Source organism: Chlorocebus sabaeus, chromosome 9, assembly GCF_047675955.1.
Source record: "Chlorocebus sabaeus isolate Y175 chromosome 9, mChlSab1.0.hap1, whole genome shotgun sequence".
Lineage (NCBI taxonomy): Eukaryota > Metazoa > Chordata > Mammalia > Primates > Cercopithecidae > Chlorocebus > Chlorocebus sabaeus.
The window spans coordinates 23022840-23049353 of record NC_132912.1 but is presented as its reverse complement, the minus strand read 5'-3'; the positions used below and the strand labels follow the sequence as shown (position 1 = coordinate 23049353).

The 26514-nt window shown below is 37.6% G+C and overlaps 1 protein-coding gene across 2 annotated transcripts in view; it reads right to left on the bottom strand.

The window, feature by feature from the left end:
- Positions 1–1044: 1044 nt before the first annotated feature.
- Positions 1045–26514, bottom strand: part of ARMC3 (armadillo repeat containing 3) — a 121535-nt gene continuing 96065 nt past the window's right edge. For both annotated transcript variants that reach the window (XM_008002495.3, XM_008002497.3), the window contains exons 17-19: positions 8831–9031; positions 6620–6782; positions 1045–2302 (exon numbers count right to left, since the gene is read on the bottom strand). In XM_008002495.3, the coding sequence (XP_008000686.3) occupies positions 2093–2302; positions 6620–6782; positions 8831–9031 (574 nt within the window). In that variant the 3' untranslated portion in view covers positions 1045–2092. The remainder of the gene's footprint in view (positions 2303–6619; positions 6783–8830; positions 9032–26514) is intronic.

The following is a 26514-nucleotide window of genomic DNA, read 5'->3' as shown; positions in this document are numbered from 1 at the left end:
TCTAATAGAAATTATACTAATTTTATATCTTAATATGGGGGACTGAAATCTTTATACTACTGAATTTCCCATCACAGAGTATGCTATTCCTGGAAAGGACATCTCCATTTATTCAAGTCTCATTAAAATTCTGTAGTTTTTCTTGCATAGTTCTTGTTACATTTATTTCTATGTATTTTATAACTTTTGTTGCCATTGCAAATGTATTGTCTTTGTACAATTGGCTGATTTTTAAATTTTATGGCTCTACATTTAAACTGAGTAAAACAGAAGAAATGAACTTTGGAAACCTGTATGAGAATTAAATTTAAACTATATCTGTTCAGTAATTATCTAGAAACTTGTTAAAAGAGACATTGTACAGAATTGTCTCAAAGATTAAAAAAAAAAAAATGATCTTTGGTATGCACCAGATTTTAAAAAGTGGTGTGTACCCGGTCCCTATCCTGGTGGCTCTCCCGGTCCCTATCCTGGTGGCTCTTCTGGTCCCTATCCTGGTGGCTCTGCGTAGAACGTTTGCCTGATTCCACTTTGATGTTAGGGCCTTGGCCTGTGAAACTTCTTTTCAGAACTTACTAGGAGGTTGGTTTTTGACGATGTTATTTTCTGTGTTACATTTTGCCATCTCTGAATCTACCAAAGAGAAATTCCCCTAATATTTGTTCCACCTGAGAAACTGGTCTGTGCTTTTATCTAGCAGATCCTAGTGTAAATCACATAATGGGTAACATTTCCCCCCAAAACTGGCTGCCAATGAGTACAGACTCAAATTCCCATTCATCTCTAACAAATGCATTGCATTTTTGTGAATTCTAATCTTTGGATCCAAATCTTATTCCTGCTTTGTTGGACTTTCCTACACTTATGCCTGTATTTCATTTATTTTTTTTCCTTCTTATATCCCATGGATCTTTGTAATCTACTTTAAATCCTTTCTGGATCAAAACAGACCTGTAAGTGCAGAGAGAAAACCTACAAATAGGTTTGTATCCTATAATCCATGCTCTAACTTCATAAAATTCTATGATAAATATAATTACCACACCATTTGAAATAAAGAAATTTATTCTGAAATAAAGAATTATATTCTTTGAACTTACAAAGTAATACAAAATAATCTTAGCTTTAATTTCTAAAATCAAATTCACTTTAAAACACCTTCTAGGAAAATGACTATACAGGTCAACACTGGACTTTAAGCATGACTAAGCAATATATACTTCATGAGATCACACCACATTAGTAGTTTTTGTCTTATTTGAAATGTATATTTACTCCCCATTTTGTGCTCAATACTGAAAACACAATTTCTCAGCAAAGATTGCTCTACCTTTATGCTTCAAAGTTTTCCAAAAAATAAAAATTTTTTAGTTATATGAATGGAAAATAATATATTGATGGCCCAGCATTAAGATGTGGAAGAGCACAGTAGAATTATTTTTAGCTGAAGTTTTGTTTCCACGCTAACACAGACAAGATGAAAACAAAAACATTTTATGGAAATGTACTTTAGAAATATTTGTAATTCACTATATTAAAGTGTTTTTAATGATGAGTTTTTAAAAATAGAAACAAAAATTTTTAGAAAGGAATTTGTAATACTCAAACATCTGTGTTTATTCTATCTAAACTATCAAAATCTTAAATGAAACTGAGACAAGGTGACTGCAAATACTAAAAATTCACTTAGTTTGCTTAACTGAGCGTGTCTGAAGCATTCTGGGCACAAAGGATGACAATCATGAGGCCACAGTGTTGTCCTGGGTGCAGCAGCTGAGTGCTACATGTGATCCCTAAGTGACAGAGGTGCTCCTCAGGACACAGTGGGCTAGATGAATTTCAACAACAATCAGCTTTATGTGAGGGTCAGTGAGCAGAAAATGACCTAATAAGACAGAACTCTTGCCAAAAGCCTGAAATCAGAAGCAGAGCAAAGTTGACTCCAAGTTTCCTAATTTCTATGCAGAGAAAACATTTCTAATACTTTTATTTAAAGTTTTTATTTAAAGAGATAAAATCAACTTGGAGAATGTCTTAGAGAGTGTACACAGTGAATTTCTTGTTTGAGCCTCTCTTGTATTCGTCTGATGGCTTAAAGGAATCTGTAAAGATCAGCCTCTCGACTTCTCAACTTCATCAGTCCACCTGGATGGAACATGAGGTCAACCACGTACACCTCAGGAGAGGGGAGGCCCCCAATCACTCCCTTCCGAGATTCATTCTGCAACATGACTTCATTCCACGCTCTACCGTACTCTCCGCGAACTAGGGAGCAACCAATGCCAATTCTGTCTGCCAGAGCCTGCAGGAGAAAACAAGAGATCAACCAAAGGTGATGTGGGAGAGGGGTGGGGAATATCCTATTTGTAATTGCCAACCTTGATTGAAGGTGAAATACACAAGTCTTGCAAAGAAATGTTTAGATAGGAGGCTGAAAGATGTGGACTACTGGTATAGGGGCCAATCAAATGTGACAAATTCCCTTTATCAAATGTGATAAATTCACTCAAGATTCTGTAGATGCAAAATCTCTGTGTAGGTCCTGCTGGGAAGTGACCTTTTTCAGGTAGTAACACTATTGTATCAGATGAGGAAGGCAGTTGGAAAAAAGCTATTCTGTACATTCTTGGCACTGGTGCATCTATCCATCTTTCCAAACTTCTGGGCTCTCCCTGGCTGTGAAATGCAGTGGGACTGAATGGAGGCATCACCCTGGGGTGGGGGCTCTTTCCAGCTAAACTATTCTGCGTGCCATGGGGCAGGAGAGGCAGAACTGTGTGTGCCTGGTCCCAGGGCTCCTTGCTGCCACCTCACCAGAGACTGCTTAGGTTCCTTGGACATTGTCTCTTCAATTTGCCTTCTAATGATTCCTGATTTTGAGGTTATTAAAACAAAACATCTCTAATCTGGAGACTACTCAGCCACTTTATAGTGAACAGGAGAACTGACTCAGTCTGCCTGGGTCTGGATTGTAGCCCAGACTTGAGACCGACTAGCCGTGCGCCACAGCAAGGGACTTGGCATCTCTGGGTTTCTATGGCTTCATCTGAGAAATAAGGGGAGCAACAGTACTTCCTTCATAAGGTGTTAGGAAGATGAAGTCAATTATCTGTCCAGTGCTTACAGCAGTGAACACCAGCAAGGCTACATACTCAGTTAATACTGCATAGCACCAGAAGGCAGGAATTGTGTTGTTTTAGTACCCTGTATGTGTGTGTGTGTGTGTGTGTGTGTATATATATATACACACACATATATATATATTAATTTATTGATTACTTACAATATAATGACTGCACTAGGTCCCTCTGTCTTGGGTGAACCATGATGATTAAGACATGGTTATCATTTTTAGAGCCTTACATTCTACACAGACCTACTGGTAAAGAGTCAAGTATAACACAAACAGTATCTGAATGTATGGCACTCATAGTTCAGTGGGGTAGAAAGACAAAAATAAATATATAATTATAAGATGTTTCCAAAAGTAACACTCCCTGTCAAAGCCTTGTAAATCATCAAAACAACCAACCCGGTGGAATAGATGCTATTGTTTTCCCCGTTTTATAGAGGGTAAAACTGAGGTCTCATAATTCTCCCAAGGTCACAGTATGTGGTGACTGAAAGTGAGAGCCAGGGCATCTGTCTCTGGAGTCTGAGTTTTTCATGTCAGGGTAATAACTGCTGCTGACTGAGGTGAAGCAATTCCCATCTGAAACTCCCTGTTTTCTTTGTGAAGTGGGACACAAGGTCACCTGCTTAGAGGGGAGCAGTGCCGATGGAAGGGCTTGGCAAAGGGCAGATGTGGGGCCCAGTAGCTGAAGAAAATAGGAAAAAGCCTGCCACTAGGAGTTGGGAAAGAGTGGCCTATAGGAGTGGCCTGTAGGTGGCATGTATGAGTGAAAAGGACAGATAATCAGAACAAGGCCTGGTTGGCAAGGCAGAGGGTGGAAGGATGGAAGGAGACGGAATGGGGGATATTAGTGAGTGAGTGAATTACTAGGGCTGTGGTCTATTTGTCTATCCTGCCTAGGGAAGAAAGTAAAGCCAAACAGGCCAAAAAACTGGAAGAAAATAGAGGAGATAAAGAGCATATATAGGAGGGCTGAAGAATTTAAGAGGAGGGGAAGGATAAGATATTTTATCAGTGAGTATTGGTGTTCAGAATTTCAGTGGTGGGAGATTTCTGGGTAATTAATTGTATGACTCATTTGAGATGTGAGGGTAATTCTGTTTGGCATAATAAGCTTAAGATGCCTATTGTGAACTGAATGTTTGTGTACTCCCCCAAATTCATATGTTGAAGCCCTAATCCCTAATGTGATGGTATTTGGAGGTGGGGGTCTTTGGAAGGAGATTAGGTTTAGATGAGGTCATGAGGGCAGACCCCACGATGGGATTAGTGTCCCTATAATAAGAGACAGGAAAGCATGCTTGCTCTCTACCATGTGAGGATACAATGGGAGCCTTTCTCTGTCATATGAGGATACAGCAAGAAGGTGGCTGTCTGCAAACCAGGAAGGGAGCCCTCACTAGACACTGAATCTGCTGGCACTCTGCTCTTGGACTTCTCAGCCTCCAGAACTATGAGAAATAAATCACTGCTGTTTAATCTTCCAGTCTATGGTATTTTGTTATAGCAGCTCAACTTGAAAAATTCAGTGCCTATGAGACACTCATATAGAGCTAGCCTGGATATTAATGACATACATAGATCTGGAATCAGGGGAGGTTTGAAGGATGAAGGACATGATCTGTAGATTTTACGTATTTAGGTACTATTTAAGGCCATATGAAGGAAAACCTCACCCTGTGAAGTACATAAAGGGAGAACAGAAAAGTGTCTGGGTCAGAACCTTGAGGAACCCCAATATTTAAGAGAGACCTGGAAGTGTTCTCCAATTATTTGACCCATTAAGCAAGGCAGACAATAAGGAGATCACTAAGGTCCTTATTGAGAGAGTGGGAGCAAAAGCCAGATGACTGTGAGTTAGGACAAAAATGAGAGGTGTGCCAAAGAGTGACAAGGAGCTAAGATGATTCAGAATTTTGACCAGGAATGGGAAGTATCTATGGGTAGAAGCAGTGTGGTAGGTCTTTTATTCAGGTAGCCATGGGCTCAAATTTCAGCTCCACCTATGGTTGACCTTGGGTAAAATTATTTCTCCAGGTTATCAGTTTGGTCACCTTTAAAGTAAGGGTAGTAATTTCTATATTTGGCATTTTTGCAACTCTTCACAATTATAGGTAACAAGTCCCTGGCATATAGTTCAAAATGATGTTAGTCATGGTAATAGGATTTAAGGTAGTAATTGTAGCTATTATGATAAGAGCTTTATATTTTCTCTTTATATACTGCAGAGTTAAGCATGTTTAGATTTTAAAGGGGGAAATAGCTAAGAGAGAGAAGAGAGTTAAGACAGGAGAGAAGCAAGAATTGATAGAGCAGGCAATCCAAGGGAATAGGAAAGGCTAGCTCTTAGATAATAGAATTAGCTTGGAACTGGAGGTAAGATGCATGTGAATGCAATGATGTTTATAAGTATTTGGGAAAGGGTAGGAAATTTATGCATTTAGTCTATAGTTCACATTTTCCCAGCTTCTATTATATGCCAGACACTGGATATAATGGAGCAAAAGATCACCCCATCTCTTCAGCCTGATCCTTCTCTGATGTCCCCATTTCAGGGAATAATGCCATCATTACCAGTTGCCCCACTCAAAGCCCGGAAATCATTTTGTTCTTCTCATGGACTCTCTCACACCACACCTAGGCAGTCACCAACTCCTTTCGATTATGTCCTCTAAATTCATTGGCTCTTCCACATCTACATGTCAGGATTTAGTGTGGATCAACCACTCTTCTTGCTCGGTCACCTTCTAACTGGTCTTCCTGTTTCTAGTCTTGCCCCTGCTCTAATTCATTCTCCATTCTGTTGCCTGAATAGTGGTTCAAAATGATGTTACCCCCTTGAAAACTTTCAGGGGCTACTGTTATATTTTAGGGTAATAAAATAATGCCCAAGCTTACATGATGCATTATGATCTAGCATTCACCCCTCCTCTTTTCCTCATGCACGCAAACTATTCTACCTTTCTCAAATAGACCACTGACTCTCATACCTGTATTATTTTGCATAAGATGTTTTCTCTGTTTAGAATACTCTTGTTTTCCTTCTTTACTTGATGAAACCCTATGCAGCCTCTCATATTTGGGTTATATATCAGCTCTTTCTCTGGAATTTTCCCTGACTTTACTTTGGAAGTGGCAAGTCTGGTTTAGGTACCCCTTGAGTGCAGGGACTGTGATTTTAGTATCTCTGTACTCTCAGGCCCTAGCAGAGGCCCTCGCTATAGTAGGTGTATGGTCACTATTGAATAAATATGCTTCTAGTAGTCTGGTGAATATATAGGCAGGTATGTGTGTGTATGCATGTATATATTCGTATATATGTATGTGTATACTTGTATATATGTATATATACACATATATGCCAGATATAAATAAATCTAAATGGTAGAATAATATTCAGTTAAATGTCAGCAACTGGCCTACTCCAATATGATAAAGACAAAGCATCTTTACTTAACGGCAAATGAGGCAAAATACCTTACACACCTTGAAAAGCAAAGCTCGATGGTAGAAGATTCCTTTTTTGACATGTCCAATCGGTATGACATTGGATTTAAGTTGAAATTTTAGTTCACTTATGTGAAGTTCCCAGCTGAAATCAGGTATTTTCTCTTTTGTAATCTTACCACCCATTTTTTCTGCCACATACCTGTGTCAATTACATTGAGATCAAATCAGTCAATTTTAATAACTCAGGATGCTTTGAGTGTAATTACATGTAAATATACATGTAAAAATGACATTTGCGGTGATTTTCATCGTGCTTTATTTTTGAGAAAGTACTTACCATAAGTAGGTTAGCATGCTTACTGTATGCAAACCATCACATATAAACTGAAATTCTAGCAATTTCATTCAATTTGAAGGAGAAAATGAGTGCTAATTTTTTCCAATACTTATAAAAAGATAAAATCAATATAACACTAAGTATCAATGCAGTTTTAAAATTTTCTTACTCTTGAAAAGTATTTTAAATGTTTTAATCTGAAATCCAAGGAAGGAGTTGAACTAACATATGGTTCTTCTTTCAAGGAATTTAAACTCAGAGACAAGACAAACACCCAGAAAATTTTCCCATTAGATTTATGAACATTTTCAAGTTTTATATTTTTGTTTTCTTTTAAAATTTATTTTAATTTAGACAAAGACATGGTGTGACTTAACACTGAAGTCAGAGGAGCAAGGAAGAAGAGGACAAGGCAAAAAGAAAAATAAAGTCACAGATCTGCGGGCAAGGCAGGATAAATGTGGTATACTTTGCTTGTGTATTTCTCCTAATATTAGGCTCTCACTGAAGAAGTCAGTAAACACACCTACAATACCCTTTGTCTATGAAGACCACTACATTCTTGGAGTAAGGGCAGAATTGCAATTTTTATTTTAATTTGTATTTATAAAGAGGGATGGGAGTCTCACTGTGTTTCCCAGGCTGGTCTCAAACTCCTGGCTTCAATAAATCCTTCCATCTTGGCCTCCCAAAGCACTGGGATTACAAGCATGAGCTAGTGTGCCTGGCCCAAATTGCGAACTTTAAAGAAATTCCTCTTGCTGCGTGAGAAACCAAGCAAAGAAGAACAATGGTTTAAAAAAAGAAAAAAAAAAAAAAGAGAGAGAAAGAGTTGGGGAGAAAGCTGTTGAACTGACGACTGCAGTTCCACCAAGCCAGGGGTACTCTAGTGAATGCCAAGGAACCAGAGCCATGGGGACATATCTCTGCCTCTCTCTGTATCTTGGTGTGGGCTCAGGTTAAGAAAAGACAATTATTTGAGAATGATGAAAAGTGTTACTGATAGGAACAAAGCATGAGGAGATTTCACAAATGTTCACATAAGCCAAGACAGAGTTCCGCTTGAGCCATCACTTCTCAAGGACATCAGGAACACTTCGGTAGCCAAAAATGTTCTCTTCCAGTTCTGGCTGACAAAAAGGCAATGATCTGGCAGCTGTGTTACTTGCAGTTGTCACATCCAGGTTTCATGATAGCAACTCACTGCTATTTGGAGGAGATGCAAGCTCCCATGGAGACCGCAGCTGTTGCACAAGCCAGCAGCTTACCTACTGAGTGGTGTCAGTCACGAAGCCTGTCCTCACTTCTGGTGATTCCTAACCCCTTACAGCTACCGAGTCAATTTCCAGCCTTTACCTGGTGTAATTAAACACTCTAATGAAGGAGACAACTTCACTGGCTTATACAGAGCCCTGAGCCCGCCTAAGCAGCCGTTGTTTAGAATGCTCACACCCCACTTAGAGAAACATGAAACACAAAAGATCAGAAACAGATCAGAAAAAGAGACATTGGACATTTGTATTAGAAAATTTATCAGTTTACAAATAATTCACAGTAGGATTCCTTTAACTTATGAACACCCCATCCACCTGAGGGATGATTTAATTTTCAAACTTTTGATTCATAACTTCTGCAGGATCACATTGAAAGATGCTTTTCATGGTTTAGCTGAAGAAAATGACAGGCATTTTTCTTGAAGCAATTTCCAGCTCCTATCTCTGATTCTTAGTAAACATATGACCTAAATAGAAATTGAGGACTTTTCCAATTCATTGTGTTTCTGTGTCAGAGTCAGAGTGCTGTAAGCTTCATTTTTATTTATGGTGTATTTGTCTAAAACATGGCTAAAACATATATGTCACTAATTTTTTTTCAGAAATTAAAAACACATATATACATAGACAACTTACTTTGCAAGAACCTCAATCTGTTCCTTAATATTGGTTATGGGCAGTATTGATTTGGTAACCTCATACACGTACATAGAGAAATCAGGGTCAGAGGGAGGACACCATTCTTTGTCAGAGCTTCCTTCACCCACAAATTTTGGTACCACCATAACCTCTTCCTCCTCTTTCACTTTTTCCTCTTCTTTTTTTCCTCTGCCTTTCCTTTGAAAGTAAACAAGGGCAATCAAGATCACATCTTCTGCTAAACAAACAAACAAACAAACAAACAAATGCTCTTGCATTTCTGAGAAGAGCATCACAGAAATAAGATATCACAGTGAACCCTTGAGCAACACAAGATTGAACTGTGTGGATCCACTCATGTGGATTTTTTTCAGTAAATACTGTTGGCCCTTCTTATCCCTGGGTTCTGCATTCCACAACCAAATGTGACTGAAAATACAGTATTTGTGCTAAAAGCCACAGATGCAGAAAGCTGACTTTTCATGTACATGGGTTCCACAGAGCTGACTGTGGGTCTAGAGTATGCATGGATTTTGGTATCTATAGGGCTTCATGAAACCAATTCCCCATCGATACTGAGGAATGACTGTATTTTATACACACATAAAGTTTTCAAATTTTCTTTTTCAATGACAATTGGAGAATTTCACAGAGTCTCTATTACACAGAACAAACTAATTTTCAAGAGAACATTGTGTGATTGATATATATTATGAAAATCATATATTGGTCTTCTGCACAATTGCCTAGCAAGGTGTCTGACACATAGTAGTAGGTATGTAATACATAGTTATTGAATTGGAAACAATTAGGTTGCCTCCTCAGAGAGTCTAAGCCAACTACATCATCTTTTACTTCAGTTAAGACCCTCTGCAGGAATAATATGGATTGCTATTTTTAAGAAAAATTATTCAAAACAAGGAAATAAAGCAAAAAAGAAAAACCCCACAAAATAAGAATGGCATGTAATCTCCATGACGTACAAGAACAAAGACTCATCCAAGGTTTATCTAGAGAAATGTACTTAGTTTAGCACTTCATAAAAATGAAATTTTAATTAAAAGTTCTGGCCTTAGAGAATTACTAGTTAACATGTATATTTTTACATGTAAAGATACAAATAATTTCTGTCCAATGGAAAAGATACTCTCAAAGGTTACAGTTTATCCTTCTATTGAATTCCACAATTCCCCATGCTGAACTAAACTTAGCCCAGTAACTGGAAGTGAACATCAGCACAGAGAGAGAAGGCTCAAGAAGATTGAAAAAGAAAGAAGAAAAAGAGAGACAGAAAAAGAGAGAATAAAGGAAGCCTCAGTTTTAATTTTTGTTATTTCTAATTTTTCTTCATTCTTGTGCATTCTAAGCCCATAAGGAATCCTGTGACAGTGGTGGCACTGGGATCCTATAAGAGCCTAAAATTGCTTTATAATCTCTCAGACCTTCTGCTATTTGGCTGTAGATATGGGTGCAGTCATGGCAAGAGTGCAGTAGATCAAGGTAAATAAAGTTTTCTGGCTGGAGGACCTAAAGGGAAGCCCCCAAAGAATCAGAAAAGGCAAGGAAGATTATGAAAAAGAAGGAGCTCAGAAAAGTAACCCCATAAAATTATTTATAAATTCCTAGGCTTATCCTGAGTTGTGCATACATGGCTTGACCCTCAACAACACATACATAAACTTTGAAAACTGAACTATGGGATAGACTGCCATCCAAGCCCCAAAGTGGATACTGGTTGGCATACATGCAGAACCAATCCAAATAGCACTGCAAAGACTTTGAAAATTGAACTGACATGGGAATGACAATCCACAAGAGCCTGGTTGGAATTGGAAGCCTGAACTCAACTTAGTCAATTGCCTGCTAAAATACAACCCATAATAATGCAACCCAAAAATGCAACCCATAAATAAGACCCATAGGACTTATAACTTATTATAATCTAAAATTACTTATTATATGAAGAACCAAGAAAATCTCAACTCATAGGAAAAGACAATCAATAGACACCACTGCCTAGATGACACAGATGTTGATTACACAGACTTTAAAAATGCTTCAAGAAGTAAGGTCAAATACTCTTGAAATGAATAGAAGTTTAAAAATCTTAAAAATAAATAGACATAAAAATATAATTTTGGAACTGAGAAATATGTAATCAAAAGTTTAAACGAACATAACTCCCTAAATGGGTTTAATAGCATAATGAAGATAAAGGAGGAACTAGTCAATGAACTTGAAGATAGAACAATAAAAATCATCCAATCTGAACAACACAGAGAACAAAATCGTTGTTATTGTTGTTGTTGTTGTTTGAGACAGGGTTTCACTTGTTGCCCAGGCTGGGAGTGCGCTGGCTGCCACCACTTCTCACTACAGCCTCAAACTTCCAGTGCTCAAGCGATCCTCCCACCTCAGCCTCCTGAGTAGCTGGGAGTACAGGTGTGTGCCACCATGCTCAGCTAATTTTGTTTTTTATTTTTTTGTAAAGACAGGGTCTCACTATGTTGCCCAGGCTTGTCTCCAACTCCTGGGCTCAAGTGAAACTCCTGCCTTGGCCTCCCAAAATGCTGGGATTACAGGTTTGAGCCACCATACCTGGAAAGAAAACAAAAGATTGAAAAAAACAATTGACAGACGCTCAGGGACCTGTGGCATAGTTAAAAAGGTCTAAGATTGGTGTCATCAAGTCCCAGACAGAGAAGAGAAAGGGTACAGTATAGAAAAAACACATTGAATAAAGAAGGAAAGGCTGAGATGGCTCCCTCAATTTGGTTGAAAACATAAATCTACACAGTCAGGAATTTCAGTGAATGCCAATAAAGTAAACCCAAAGAAGTCTACTCTCAGATACATCAAAATCAAACTATTGAAAACTAAACACAAAGCAGATGACATGACTGTCTATGTGGAAACTCCCAAGGAATTTTCCAAAAAAAAACCACTATAAATGAGTTCATCAAAGGGTCAGAATATAAGATCAACACACAAAAACCAATTGTGTTTCATATAGTAAGTAACAAGGAACATGTGCAAATCAAAATTAAAACCAAAAAACTGAAGCATTTACAATTGCTCAAAATAAAATACTTACAGATAAACTTTGCAAAACATGTTGAATTCCTACATGATCTGTGTGCTGAATATTAAAAATGCTAAGGAAAGCAATCAAAGAAGACTTAGATAAATGATGAGACATACTGTGTTCATGGATTTGAAGATGTAACTATTAAAGTAGTCAGTTCTCCCCCAAAATGATCTCTGGTTTTAATGCAATTCCTATCAATATCCCAGCGGTTTTTTCTAGACATAGACAATCTTATTCTAGAATTTATATGAAAAGGCACAGGTTTTAGGATAGCTACATCAATCTTGACAAAGAAAAATAAAGTGGGAAGAATCACTGTACTTGATAGCAAGCCTTACTATATAGCTACAGTAATTCAGACAGAGTGATACTAGTAGAGGGATAGACATATGGATGCATGTAACAGAACTGAAGACCCCGAAATAGAAATCAAAACAATATGCTCAACTGATTTTTGACAAAGGTGCAAAAGCAATTCAATGGAAGAAGGATGGCCTTTTTAACAAATGGTACTGGGGCAATGCGACTTGAGGGTCCACGTGGTGATGAAACTATTCATTATCTTAACTGTGTTAGTAAAGGCATAAACCTACACATGTGATAAAATTGTATAAAACTAAACACACACATGTAGAAGAAAAATAAACTTGAATAAAATGATTGGATTGTATCAATGTCAATATCCTAATTATGATATTGTTCTATAGTTTTCAAAATTGTATAATTAGGGTACCTGGAATTGCTCTATATTACTTCTTGTAACAGCATGTTATTACCTCACAAACATTTCAGTTAAAAACTCCCTTGGCCTTACTTTTGTCACCTTTTTCTAGGCTGTATTCTGTTCATTGACCTGTCTGTCCCTTCACCAGTACCACATGATCTTGGTTATTGTAGCTTTATAGTAAGTCTTAACATCAGGTAGTGATTATTTCAACTTTATGATCCTTTTTCAAAATTATTTTGGCTATCATAGTTTATTTACCTTTCCATAAAAGTTTTAGAATCAGCTTGTCTATATCTACAAAAAATCCTGCTGGAATTTTGATGGAATTGCATCAAATCTTTAGAGCAACTGGGGAAAAATCGACATTTTTGCTATTTTGCATTTTCCAATATTTGAGCATGGTATGTCTCTTCACTTAGTGATTCTTTGATTTGTTTTGTAAGTGTTTTTGTAGTTTCAATATACAAGTCTTGGACATGTTTTGTTTCACTTCCATTTTTATTTCATATTTCATTTCTGAAAGCTATTTAAAATATTTACAAAATGTTTTGTTTTCCATTGTTTATTGCTAGCATATAGAAACGTGATTGATTTTTGTATGTTGACTGTATTGACCTGATATCCTGATATATTACTGAACTCATCTATTAGTTCCAAGACCTTTTTTTTTAAGTGGATTTCTTAAGGATTTTCTATTTAAACAATCATGTTGTCTGCAAATACAGACAGGTTTTTTTTCTCCCACACTTTCCAATCTGTGTAGCTTTTAAAATTGCCTTATTGCAATATCTAGGAATTCCAATACAATGTTGAACGGGGGGTAAAAACAGATGATATTTTGTCTTGTTCATGATCTTTGCAGTCTTTTACCATTAAGTGTGATGTGATCCATAAATTAGTTTGTAGATGCCTTTTATCAAGTTGAGGCAATTCCCTTTTATTCCTATTTTCAACAGTTATATTTTATTTTTATTTTTATCATATCAACATCGTAAGTAGATGTTTAATTTTGCCAAATGCTTTTTCTGCGTCAGTTAATATAAGTTGGTTTTTCTTCTTTATATTGCTAATATGATGGATTACACTGATTGACAAGCATGACACAGACTTGCATTCCTAGGATAAAGCCCTCAAGTTGCTCAGATAAATTATTCTTTGTATATATTGCTGAATTTGATTTGCTAATATTTCATACAGGATTTAGGGATCTACATTCATGAGGAATACTGATCTGTAATTTTCTTGTAATGTCCTTGTCTGGTATTGGCATTAGAGTAACCTAATGCAAATAGATTGGCATTAGATTCTCATGAGCTGAGAAGTGTCCTCTATTTTCCTATTTTCTGAAAAAAATGTGTAGAATTGATGTTAATTCTTTAAATGTTTGGTGAAATTTGCCAATGAAACTATCTGGATCAAGAGATTTCTTTTTTGAAAAAATTTTAAAGAATTAAATGTATTTAATAGTTGCAGGGCTGTTATCTATTTCATCTTTGGTGAGTTTGGGTAGTTTGTAATTTTTGATAAATAATTGGTCCATCCATTATATCTAAGTTGCTGAACTAAGTTGCTTGTAGCATTTCTTTATAATCCTTTATTGTGTGTTGAGGGGTTGTAGTAATAATTCCTTCTTTCATTCCTGGTTTGGCAATTTGTGTCCCCTCTCTTTGTTTAATTGTCATCTTTGCAGAGGTTTACCCACGTTATTTAACTTTCTAAAGAACCAGATTTTTATTTCATTGATTTTCTCTATTGTTTCTCTGTTTTAAATTTCATTGATTTCTGACCTTCATTATTTCCTTCTTTCTGTTTGTGTTGGGAGTGTTTTGCTCTCCTTTTTCTAGTTTCTTGAGGTAGAAGCTGAGATTATTGATTTGAGACCTCTTTTTGTTTCTAATGTAAGCATTTAGTACAATAGATTTTCCTCTCAACAGTCCTTTAAGTGGGCCCCACAAATTTTGATATGCTTTAATTTTCTTTCAGTCCTATGTTCTTAATTTTTTTTTGAGATGTCCTTTTGTGTCCCATGGATTATTGAGAAGTGCATCATTCAATTTTCATGTTTAGAGATTTTCTTGTTGTATTTCTGTTATTAATTTCTAGTATGATTCTATCATGATTAATGCACATATTATGTATAATTTCAAGTTTTTAAAATTTCCTGAGGTTTTTTATATGGCTCAGGATATTTGTGAATTTTCAAATGCACTTTTAATGAAATATGTATTCTGCTGTTATTGTTGGAGTGTTCTACATATGTCAATGAGATCTTGTTGGTTGCTGCTGTTGCTCAAATCTTCTATATCCTTGCAAATTTTCCACTTAGAAGTTCTACTAGTTGCTGGGGGTCGGGGGCAGTGTTGAAGTCCCAAATATAATTGTGAACTTGTCAAATTCTCCTTTTAGTGCTACCAGGTTTTGTTTTTGTTTTTTTTTTTTTTTTTTTTGCTTCATTTATTTTGAGGCTTTGTTGTTTGGTTCACACACATTAGATCATTATGTCTTCCTCATAGATTAATTCAATTGATCATTAATATAATGTCCCTCTTTATCTCTAGTAATTTTCTTTGCTCTGTAGTCTAATTCATAAGATATTTTAAAACCCACTCCTGTCCATCTTTTTACTTTCAACCTACCTACATCAAATGAATTTGAAGTGAGTTTCTTTAAACAGCATATAGCTGGATCATAACTTCTTATCCACTCTGCCAATCTGTCTTTTGATTGGTTTTTATTCCTCTGCTCTTCTTTTCTTACCTTCTTGTATGTTACTTGAACATTGTTTTTAGGATTCCATCTTGACTTATTTATGGTTTTTTGAGCATAGCTTTTTGTATAGGTTTTTTAGTGGTTACAGTAGATATTACAATATACAAATATGGCTTATCACAGTGTACTGGTATCCACATTTTACTGCTTCAAGTAAAGTATGGAAGCCTCACCTCCTTTCAGGTGTCTTTACTTCCTTTACTTTAAAATATCATTGTCTTGAGTATCAGATGTTATACATTTTGTTTCAATCATCAAATGTGACTTATAAAACTCATGAGGAAATGGATCGTCTACTGCATGGAGATATATATATATATATATATACACACACACACATATATATATATACACACACACACACACATATATTTCCTCTTTCTTCCTGATCCTTCTGGATTCTTTCATCATTTCCTTTCTGTTCGAAGAACATTCTTTAGCCAATCTGTTAGGATAGGCCTGCTAACTGTAAGTTGTTTAGTTTTCATTTACCTGAGGAGGGCTTTATTTGCCTTCTTCATTGCTGAAGAATAGTTTCACCAGATACTTGTGGTTGACAGTTCTTTTCTTTCAGCACTTGAAAAATATGCCACTTCCACCTGGCTTCTATAGTTTCAAATAAGAAAGCCACTGTCACTTGAATTGGTGTTTTCCTACAAGAAATGCATAGTTTTCTTTGGCTGCTTTCAAGAGATTTTCGTCTTTTGATTTCAGAAGTTTAATTATAATAAACTTAGTGTTGACTTCTTTGGGTTTATCCTATTTGGAATCTTCTCTTCTTTAATCAAAAGGTTTATATCTTTCACCAAATGTGGGGAGTTTTCAATCATTACCTATTTGAGTACTCTTTCAGTCCTACCCTCTCTCCTCTCCTTCTGGAACTGCAATGATATGAATGTTGGATCTTTTATTATTGTCCCGTAAGTGCCTGAGGTGTTGTTCATTTTTTCTGCCAGTTAATTTTTCTCTTGGTTATATAGGTTGAGTGAATTCTACTGCTCTGTCCTCACGTTAGCCGATTCTATCATCTGTCATCTCCACTTTATTATTGTGTCCTTCCAGTGAGATTTTTTATTTGGTATTACATTTTTCAGTTCTATAATTTCTATTTGGTTCCTTTTTTATAACTGCTATTTTTGTTGCTGAAATTTTCTATTTTTTTCAGTTATTTCAAGAAAATTTGTAATGGATTGTTGAAGCACATTCATGATGACTGCTTTAAAATCCAGGTCAGATAATTCCAACATCTGATTTACCTTCATGCTGGCATTAACTGATTCTCATTTCATTGGTATTGTGATTTTCTTGGTTCCTGATATGATAGATCTTTTTTTGGTCATAATCTGGATATGTTGTCCATTATATTGGGAAACTCTGGGTCTATTTATTTATTTTAGCAAGCAGTCTCCCTGGAGTTCTGCATGGACGTCCTGGACTACTTTTGTAGGCAGTGATTCCAATGACACTTTAATTTTCAGACACTTTCAGTGAGTGTATGTGTTTTTCTGCTTGGTTTAACTAGGCTGCTGGGACTACCACTGGTCCTTCCTGGTGTATCTGAAGGAACACAAGGGGTTTCCCCATTCTGGGACTCTTTGTGAAGGATAGGTATTTCAGGCCTACAAGGACCCAGAGGCTTCCCTAGGCAGGGGCTTGTTGTGTCTGGTTTCCCCCAGCCTGTGTAAGATGGAGAGGACCTTTGTGGTAAGATGTCTCCCTACTGTCATCCCCCATTCCATGTCTCTTGGTGAGGGAAGGTAGCCTCAACGCCATGGGGACAAAGGAGTGGCCTGTGCCAGGGTACTTATTGTGCTTAGGTCTTTCTTGCAGGTTCCACCCACCTGCCCAATGTTTCTCAGTGGGAGAGGGAGTCTCACGCTTATTGGGACAAAGCAGCTTCCCAGGCTGGCCACATCCTGGGCTGAGCAGGTCCCTTCTGGCCACTCCAGTATCTCTGGGTGGGAGAAGCAAGTCTCAGGCCCTCAGGTACACTCACTGTGTCTGGGTCCCTCTTGCTACTACTTCCCAGCTGCCTTGATAGGTCTTGGTAGGTCTAGGAGTGGACAGGGGGAAAAGGGAAGGGGTCTCTGGCTGTCAGAAGAGATGTTTGCTTACTCTAGACTCCTAGCATTAGTGGGGTTCCAATCAACCCCCTTGTCATTGACACTGAGTTTGCCTAGTGTTGTCAAATGACTACTAGTTGCTTTCTGTTGCTAGGCTGGGGGACCTTCTGTTAGATGAGGGAATATAAGATGCCCTGCTGCTGTGTTTTTCCCCCAGTCATAGGGTCCCCAGCCAGTTCACCTTCTTCCTGCTTCCTTTGGAGTTCTCCTTTGTTTGCCTCTTGCATTATTTCCAGGGTTAATAGTTCTATTTAGTAGGGAGGAGAAAAGAAAAACTAGTCTGTGTCAACTTGATCTGCAGGAAGTCATCAAGTGATTCTTGACAAAGATACAAAGATAATTCAAGAGAGACAAATGTCGCTTTTCACCAAATCTTCCTGGAACAATTATATATTCATATGCAAAGTAAATTTCAACATAAGCCTCACATTTAATGTAAAAATTAACTCAAAATTAATGCTAGCCCTAAATAGAAAACCTAAAAGCATCCAATATTTTGAAGAAAACAAAGGAGGAAATCTTCTTGATCTAGGGTTAGCCTATATATATATGTAAACACTCTATAGATATAAATATAAATATACGTATTTTTTCAAGGCATTCTTTAAGAAGCAGGGAGTTTTTAGACATGACACCAAAAGCACAATCTATAAAAGAAAATTTTGACAAATTTCACTTCATCAAAATTAAAAACTTTTGCTCTGAGAAAGATACTGCTAAGGAAATAAAAAGACAAGTTACAGAGTGGGAGAAAATATTTGCAAGCCACATGGTCAACAGAAGATTCATATATAAGACAAAGAATGCTCAAGACTGAACAGTAAAAAAACAAACAGCTTCGGCACAGCAAAATAAACTATCAACAGAGTAAACAGGCAACCTACAGAATGGGGAAAAGTATTCACAAACTATGCATCCAACGAAGGTCTAATATCCAGAATATATACAGAACTTAAACAATTCAACAAGCACAAAATGAATGACCACATTAAAAATGGGCAAAGGACATGAACAGACAATTCTTAAAAGAAGACATACATGCGGCCAACAAATACATGAAAAAACGTGCAAATTCATTAATCATTACAGAAATGCAAATCAAAACCATAATGAGAATACCGTCTCACACCAGTTAGAATGGCTAATGCTAAAAACATAAAAAATAACAGATGTTGGCAAGGTTGTGGAGAAAAGGGAGCATTCATTCACTGTTGGTGGGATTGTAAATTAGTTCAGCCACTGTGGAAACAAGTTTGGAGATTTCAAAGAACTTAGAACTACCATTTGACCCAGCCATCCCATTACTGGGTGTACACCCAAAGGAAAATAAATCATTGTACCAAAAAGACACATGTACTCCTATGTTCATTGCAGCACTATTCACAATAGCAAATACATGGCATCAACCTAGATGTCCATCAATGTGGTATGTATACACCATAGAATAAAATGCAGCCATAAAAAAGAATAAAATCATGTCCTTTTCAGCAGCATAGATACAGCTGGAAGTCATTATCCTAAGTGAATTAATGCAGGAACAGAAAACCAAATACCACATGTTCTCAGTTATAAGTGGGAGCTAAACATTGTGTATACATGGACATAAAGATGAGAACAACAGACACCAGGGCACTGGGGGCTACTAGGTAGGGGAGGCTGAGAGGTGGGGAAGGGTTGAAAACCTACCTATTGGAATTGGGCTCACTACCTGGGTGACAGGATCATTCATATGCCAAATCTCAGCAACACACAATTTACCCACATAGCAAACCTGCACCTGTACCCCCTGAACCTAAAATAAAAGTTGAGAAAAAGCATAAACAAAATCCCAATTTTAAAAAATGGACAAAATACTTGAACAGATACTTCACCAAAGAGGATATAAAGATGACAAATAAGCACATGAAAAAAAATGTTAACATCATTAGCTATTAGGGAAATGCAAATTAAGATCATGATGAGATACCACTATTTACATATTAGAATGGATAAATAAATACTAACAATCCCAAGTGCCAGCAAGGATGTGGAGCACCTGGCGTTCTCATACATTGCCGGTGAGAATGCAAAATGCTATTGCTACTCTGGAAAAGTCTGCTAGTACTTATAAAGTAGAACATACAGTTACTATATGACCCAGAAATCCCACTCCCAGGTATATACCCTAGAGAAATTAAAACTGGCTATGTGTGGTGGCACATGCCCATAATCCCAGCTATTCGGGAGGCTGAAGCAGGAGAATTGCCTGAACCCAGGAGGTGGAGGTTGCAGTGAGCCAAGAAGATCACACCACTGCACTCCAGCCTGCGCAACAGAGTGAGACTCCACCAAAACAACAACAACAACAACAACAAAACCCTTACATTCACACACACATGAATGTTTATAACAGCTCTATTCATAATCAACAAAAACTGGAAACAACTCAATTGTCCTTTAACAGGTGCATGGACATATACCGTGGTATACCCATACAATGAAATAATACTCTGAAATAAACTACTGATACACAAAACAATTCAGAAGAATCTCAAAGGCATTACACTGTGTGGAAAGGCCAGTCTCAAAGATTACACACTGTATGATCCTATTCATGTGGCATTCTCAAAAAGACGAACAGGTGTGGCTGTGCGGTGATGGTTTGCGCATGTCATCCCAGCACTTTGAGAGGCAGAGGCAGGCGAAGTGCTTGAGCTCAGGAGCTCCAGACCAGCCTGGGCAACATGGCGAAACCTTACAAAAATTAGCTGGGTGTGGTGGTGCACACCTGTAGTCCCAGCTACTTGGGAGGCTGAGGTGGGAGGATCACTTGAGTCCAGGAGGTTGAAGCTGCAGTGAGTGGAGGTTGCAGTGAGCCAAGATCATGCCACTGCACTCCAGCCTGAACTCTACAAAGTGAGAACCTCTCTCTAAAAAAACAAAACAAAGCAAAACAGAAAACCTACAGTAACAGAGAACAAACAGAGAATACCAGGGGTTAGGATTATCTGGGGTGGTGGAACTGTTTTGTATCCTGGTTGTGATGATGGTTATATAAATCTCCACTTTCGTTAAAATTCATAGAATTGTATACAGAAATCAATTTTAAAATAAACCTTGCTGTGTATTCATTTTATATTTACATGAGAGTTATGATTTTACTTTTATACAAATGATATTCTAACACTATAGATGGAATGTCTGTCTTTATTCACTTTCTGCATCTCACCCTAGGGGATGCTGGTGTGACCTGATGACCTGCACCCCACTTTTTACTCTGCACCAAACACCCCTAAACAGCTTGACACAAACTGGAACATTTTCAGTATCAAAGGAGGCAATCATCGTTTTGTTAAAATACTTCTGGGCTGGTAAATAACGGCTTATCTATCATTTGTGCCTCGGCAAGGCTTACTTTCTCTACTTTCCACTGCTAGCTGAGAGTCCACATTGGGAGAACTGGCAGTGAGGCTGGACAGCCCTCTGGGAGGCAGTGGGGAGGATGTCCACGGCCACTCACTAGAGCAGCTTTGCAAGGAACTCAGGGAAATCTAGAAGGGGAAGATGCAGCGATCAGGGGAGTCACAGCCTCCTCACTTCACAGCTGTGCCAGGATGCAGCCTACCCTTTTCCAGTTTTTGGTTTTAGCTGTTTTTCCTTAATAATTACCAAGATGCAAGTCTAATAAATGATGACATAAAAATGCCTTTTTGGTTTTAAAGTACACAGGCTCTCGGCTGACGCACAGTCACACAGAGACAGATCAAGAGGCACCATCTATGGCCAAACATGACCTTGGGCAGAGGGTCTAAAAACGAATGAAATGAGAACAGAAGTTTCCAGGACTCCCCACAGTTTGGTGACTCCAGTGTGGGTTGGGAGGCTGTCCTACAACCCCAGCCGGGACCACAGACCTGCTTCCCTGCCCAAGGACTTTAGCTCTTTAGCATGATGAGAGAAGTCTCTAGAACAGGCCTGGGTGGGACTTTGAGTAGGTGGAGTTCCAACGAGGACAGTGCTGTTTCTAATTCCTGACTCGCGGTCAATGCTGCTGCTAGTTCATTTCCATTTTTCCAGCAGAATTTTGTCCATTAACCAGTGATATGTAAATAAATGCTTCTGTTTATTATTAAAAAGAATTGTTGCCTTATCTAAATATCTACATATCTACCACACTGTTCTCCGTGGCATTAGCGTGTTTTCTGAGGGCAGATTTTCTTACGCACCTTGTTCATTATAATAGGATTGGACAATACTAAGATTAAACAAACAGTAGCTTTGATTGCAGCTTTTATTTTGTTGCTTCTTGAGAATAAGGAACTTAAAACAACAACTGTGTCAGAGGGTCAAGAAATCAAGAAAATGGGGCTAGGCCAGACAAAGCAGGTGAAGCACCTGTTTCGTTTTGTTTTGTTTTGTTTTTTGACACGAAGTCTCACTCTGTTGCTCAGGCTGGAATGCAGTAGTGCAATCTTGGTTCACTGCAAACTCTGTCTCCCAGCCTCAAGAGATTCTCCTGCTTCAGCCTCCCAGGTAGCTGGGATTACCAGCATTCACCACCCCAACCAGCTAATTTTAGTATTTTTAGTAGAGACAGGGTTTTAGCATGTTGGCCAGGCTGATCTCAAACTCCTGACTTCAAGTGATCCGCCCATCTCAGCCTCCCAAAGTGTTGGGATTACAGGCATGAGCCACCATGCCTGGTCAATCACTTGTTATATACTCACGCGTATTGAGCATCTGTTACACCAGCAGTAAATTAGGGGGGGTTGGGAATTATTTATCTTTAAGTATTACTTGAAGCACAAGGTGGGAGGGAAGAATTGCCTGAGGTCCAGATAAATTTTCTTTTTATTTTGAAGAAAAGAAGAGAAAAATAATCCTGTCAACTGCTATTTGAGAATTACAAAGCTCTATATTAGTTATAACAAGTACTAAAAGTTTTATACTTTCTAATTAAATATTGTATTTGCTGCAGCCAAGTAGAGAGGTTAATCATATATCATTGAATGCACCCACCATATATTCTGATAAAATCTCTAAGCAAAAGTTAATATTTCCCAGAGAGATCATCTTAACCCCCTTCTCTTATTTGTAAAAAAAATAATAATAATAAATTGGACATCATCACATACATAGTTAAGATTTTAGTAAATTGGAAACCAATAGTAGGAAGGTCAATTAGAAGTGCTGGAAGCACAGATAGGTTCACCTGTTTTCTGAAATTGCAAGGCGGCATTGTAAGATTGGAGAGCTCAGTTCCAATAGTCAGTCCAATACCCAGTCACTGAATAGAGTGACTATTCAGAGTTACCTACAAAACAGAGGCAGGAGTGTTTCTCAGAGAGCGTGCTGCCTGATGTAAGAACAAGGAATCATTTGGCATGAAGGAGAAAATATCTGATACACCTTCGGGAAAGGCAGTCTTATGAATGATTAAAAAGAATTTCCTGGAACTCCTGAACTGTAGTTTCTTATTGCTATAAATAGAAGCATTTCTTTTGAACTTCTTTCCCCTGAAGGCTGCCAGGTTATATTAAGAAGGGCTTCAGTACTTAAATACATTTCATGCATATGGAAATAAACACTTGGAAATTATAAAATTAACTCCGGTAAAATTAACTCTCAGAGCATCCGTTTTTGGTTAAAGACAGCAGAACTTTTACCTCTGCAGCAGAAACTTTAGCAAAACTACCTCAGGAAACAGGGATTTACTGTGGGATCCAAAGCTCTAAGGTTATTTTTCTACATTCATAGGTGGATGAAAAGGGGAGCAGGTAAACATATAGAATATTTGGCTGACTCTAAATCATGTATTGACATTTTCAAAGTTTAATCCCTTGCTCCTTTTTGATACCATTGACTATTTAAACACATAATTATAGGACAAGGCTGGTGGGAGAAATACAGGTCATGAACCCAGCCCACTTGGGGTTTCAATTTAAGCAAGAAGATTTTGTTAGGTGGAAAATAATCACAATACTAGGCAGCATTCAATAAATTCCACATGAGTGATAAAGATATGAAAGTCTCCAGGAGTTCAATGTTGAAAGAAATGTATTCAGATCGGGTGTCCTATTCCACCCAATCTATTCCAAAAGGATGGGAACAAGGCATCATTCAAAGTAGAGATAGGATTTGTTCTGGGTACTGTCTGATGGTGTCAGTGTATATATTTCTTTATTGTCTGTCTTCTCACTAGGATGTAAGTTCTACGAAGGCAAAAGTTTTTGTTTACTGCTGTATCTCCAGCACTGGAACAATTCCAGGCACATAGAAGAAATTCCAAGCATCAATAAGTATTTGTTGAATGAATGAATTGTAGAAAAGAAGGTGAGAAGGTGTTTACATGTGACTAAGAGATAATATCTGTTTCTGAAAGACTTTAGTAGTCAAGATTTGGGGGAAGAAGCAAGTGACAACAGTTAAGTTATGAGTAAAAAGAAGGTAGTGGGAAATTATTTTAAAAACAAAAATGTTTTAGGAAATCATTATCCTGTAGATCAAGGTTGTCTGAGTAACAGAAGTGTTAAAGCATTCGCTGTAAATATCTAAAAGGCTCTAGATATGAACAGCGTGGAAAGAGGATATGAAAAAGGAGACAGAAAAATAACTTTTAAATATGTGTAATAAACTCATGTTCAATCAAGTGAACGTTCATGAAAACTGGTCTGAATACGAAAGAATAGTGTAGATAGAACTTATCATACATTTCACAAACAGGTCTAGTGAATGCTATTTTTAAGTGTTTACATTCAAGTGTCCTCTATAAGGAAAAGCTTTAGAAGAAATGTTAGATATGTTGATTTCAGTGAAGATTAAGGAAGGAGGAGAGTGGATAACCAGGAAACGAATTAATCACATCTCCTATGAGTGTTTTGCTACGAAGGGGAGTATAACTAAAGCCTTCGAAACCAAAAGTAATATGGTGCCTGGTCACCCAGGAGGCAGAGATTTGAGTTTACATGTTGCATGGTAATGATATCCATCAGGAAAAAGAAATCCATACTTTCTGAACACTTCACATGTAATTGATCTTACTTCTTTCCCATCTCTTCTGTCCTCTCCCTTTCAAAAATGTAGCCACTCCATGGTTCTCGATGTCTCATTATTCTTTGTCAGTATCTCTCAGTCTTTGTATTTATCTTTTTCCTTTATGACCTTCTGTTAAAATTTTTTTTTAACTTTTATTTTAAGTTCAGGGGTATGTGTGCAGGTTTGTTACATAGGCAAATTTGTGTCATGGTTTTTTTTTTTTTTTTTTTGTACAGATTATCTCACCCCTCAGGTATTGGGCCTAGTAGACATTCATTATTTTTCCTAATCCTCTCCCTCCTCCCACCCTCCACCCTCCAGTAGGCTCCAGTGTGTGTTGTTGTTCCCCTCTATGGGTCCATGTGCTCTCGTCAGTTAGCTCCCACTTATAAGTGAGAACACACAGTATTTGGTTTTCTGTTCCTGCATCAGTTTGCTAAGGATAATGGCCTCCAGCTCCATCCATGTCCCTGTAAAGAACACGATTTCATTCTTTTTTGTGGTTGCACAATATTCCATAGTGTATATGTACCACATTTTATTTATCCAGCCTATCACTGATGGGCATTTAGGCTGATCCCATGTCTTTGCTATTGTCTCACTCTTTTTAACATAAAATATTTTCAATGGCTTACCAGATGAATGCAGTTAAAATATTTTATTTTATTTCTAGGAGTCCAACGTTTTAATAGTCACAAGACAAGAAGGGTTGACCAAAAGATAGACAACAGGACAACAGGGCTATGGCTAATCTACCCCTCAGTGGACCAAAGGCTAAGAAGGGAAGAGAGAAGGGACACACATTGAGCTCCTAAGTGTGCTAGGCGATGGTCAGGCACTTTCCTGACACCATATCGCCTCTTACAGCAGCTCTTTGAGGCAAGGATTTTTCCATCATTTTCATTTACAGTTCAAAAGACCAAGGCAGTTGTGTCTGAATCCAAAGTCTCTGAGTTAACCCTCATGCCAACAATCCTCTTAAATCCTAGGAGTGTATCAGGGTTTATCTTGAAGTGGGGAGTGAGCTGCCAGAATGTGCGGAGAAAGAGGGAGAGTGAAGACAGTACAAAGAAGGAATAATTATTCTCATTTGTTTATATTTGTTCTCCCTGGGCATATGGTAAAGGAGTCAAACATCTGTTCCTTTCAACAAGCAGCGTTCAATAATTAAAGTAATTTTTAATATTTAATCGATAAATAATTTTTTACTGCCCCTGATGAGCCTGATACTATTCTAGGCTCTATGGATATAAAGATTAAAAAAAAAAGGCATGGTCCCGGATCTCAAACAGCTCATTGTTTAGTAAGAAAGAGAATTAATCAACACAAATCAGTGCAGGCTATGGATGAGATAGAATCCATTCACAACGGAGTTTCAGTTTCATGGGATGACTAATGGCTGCGTTCTGGAGATCTAGTGTACAGCATGGAGACATTATATTATATCTAAAAGTACTGTATTGTATACGTGAAATTTACTAAGAGAGTAGAGCTTCCATGTTCTCACCACAAAACTACAAAAAACAAAAGGGAACTCTGTGAGGTGATGGAGATGGAATTGTTGATTAACTTAATCGTGGTAAACATTTCACAGTTTGCACAGATATCAAAACATCATGTTTAAATGTACATAATAATTCATTTGTCAATTAAGCCTCGATAAAGTGAGAAAAAACTATAGCTAAATAAATAATTAAAAACCCAAATTCACAAAAAATGGGCACAAAGTAAATATTTACCCTGGTGTGATCAGAGAAGGCTTCACAAAAACAAAGCTGGAAAGAAAATAAAGAATGGAAACGAATCCACAAATTTGAGGAACTTGCCACAAAACAAGAAAGGCTATTCCAGGGTAGGCCATGCTTGGAGTTTGGGCTTCACCTATACGATGAGAGGGAACTTTGTTTTAGGCAGAGTCATATGATCTGACTTTCATTTAAAAAGGTGTGTAGTGGCTGGC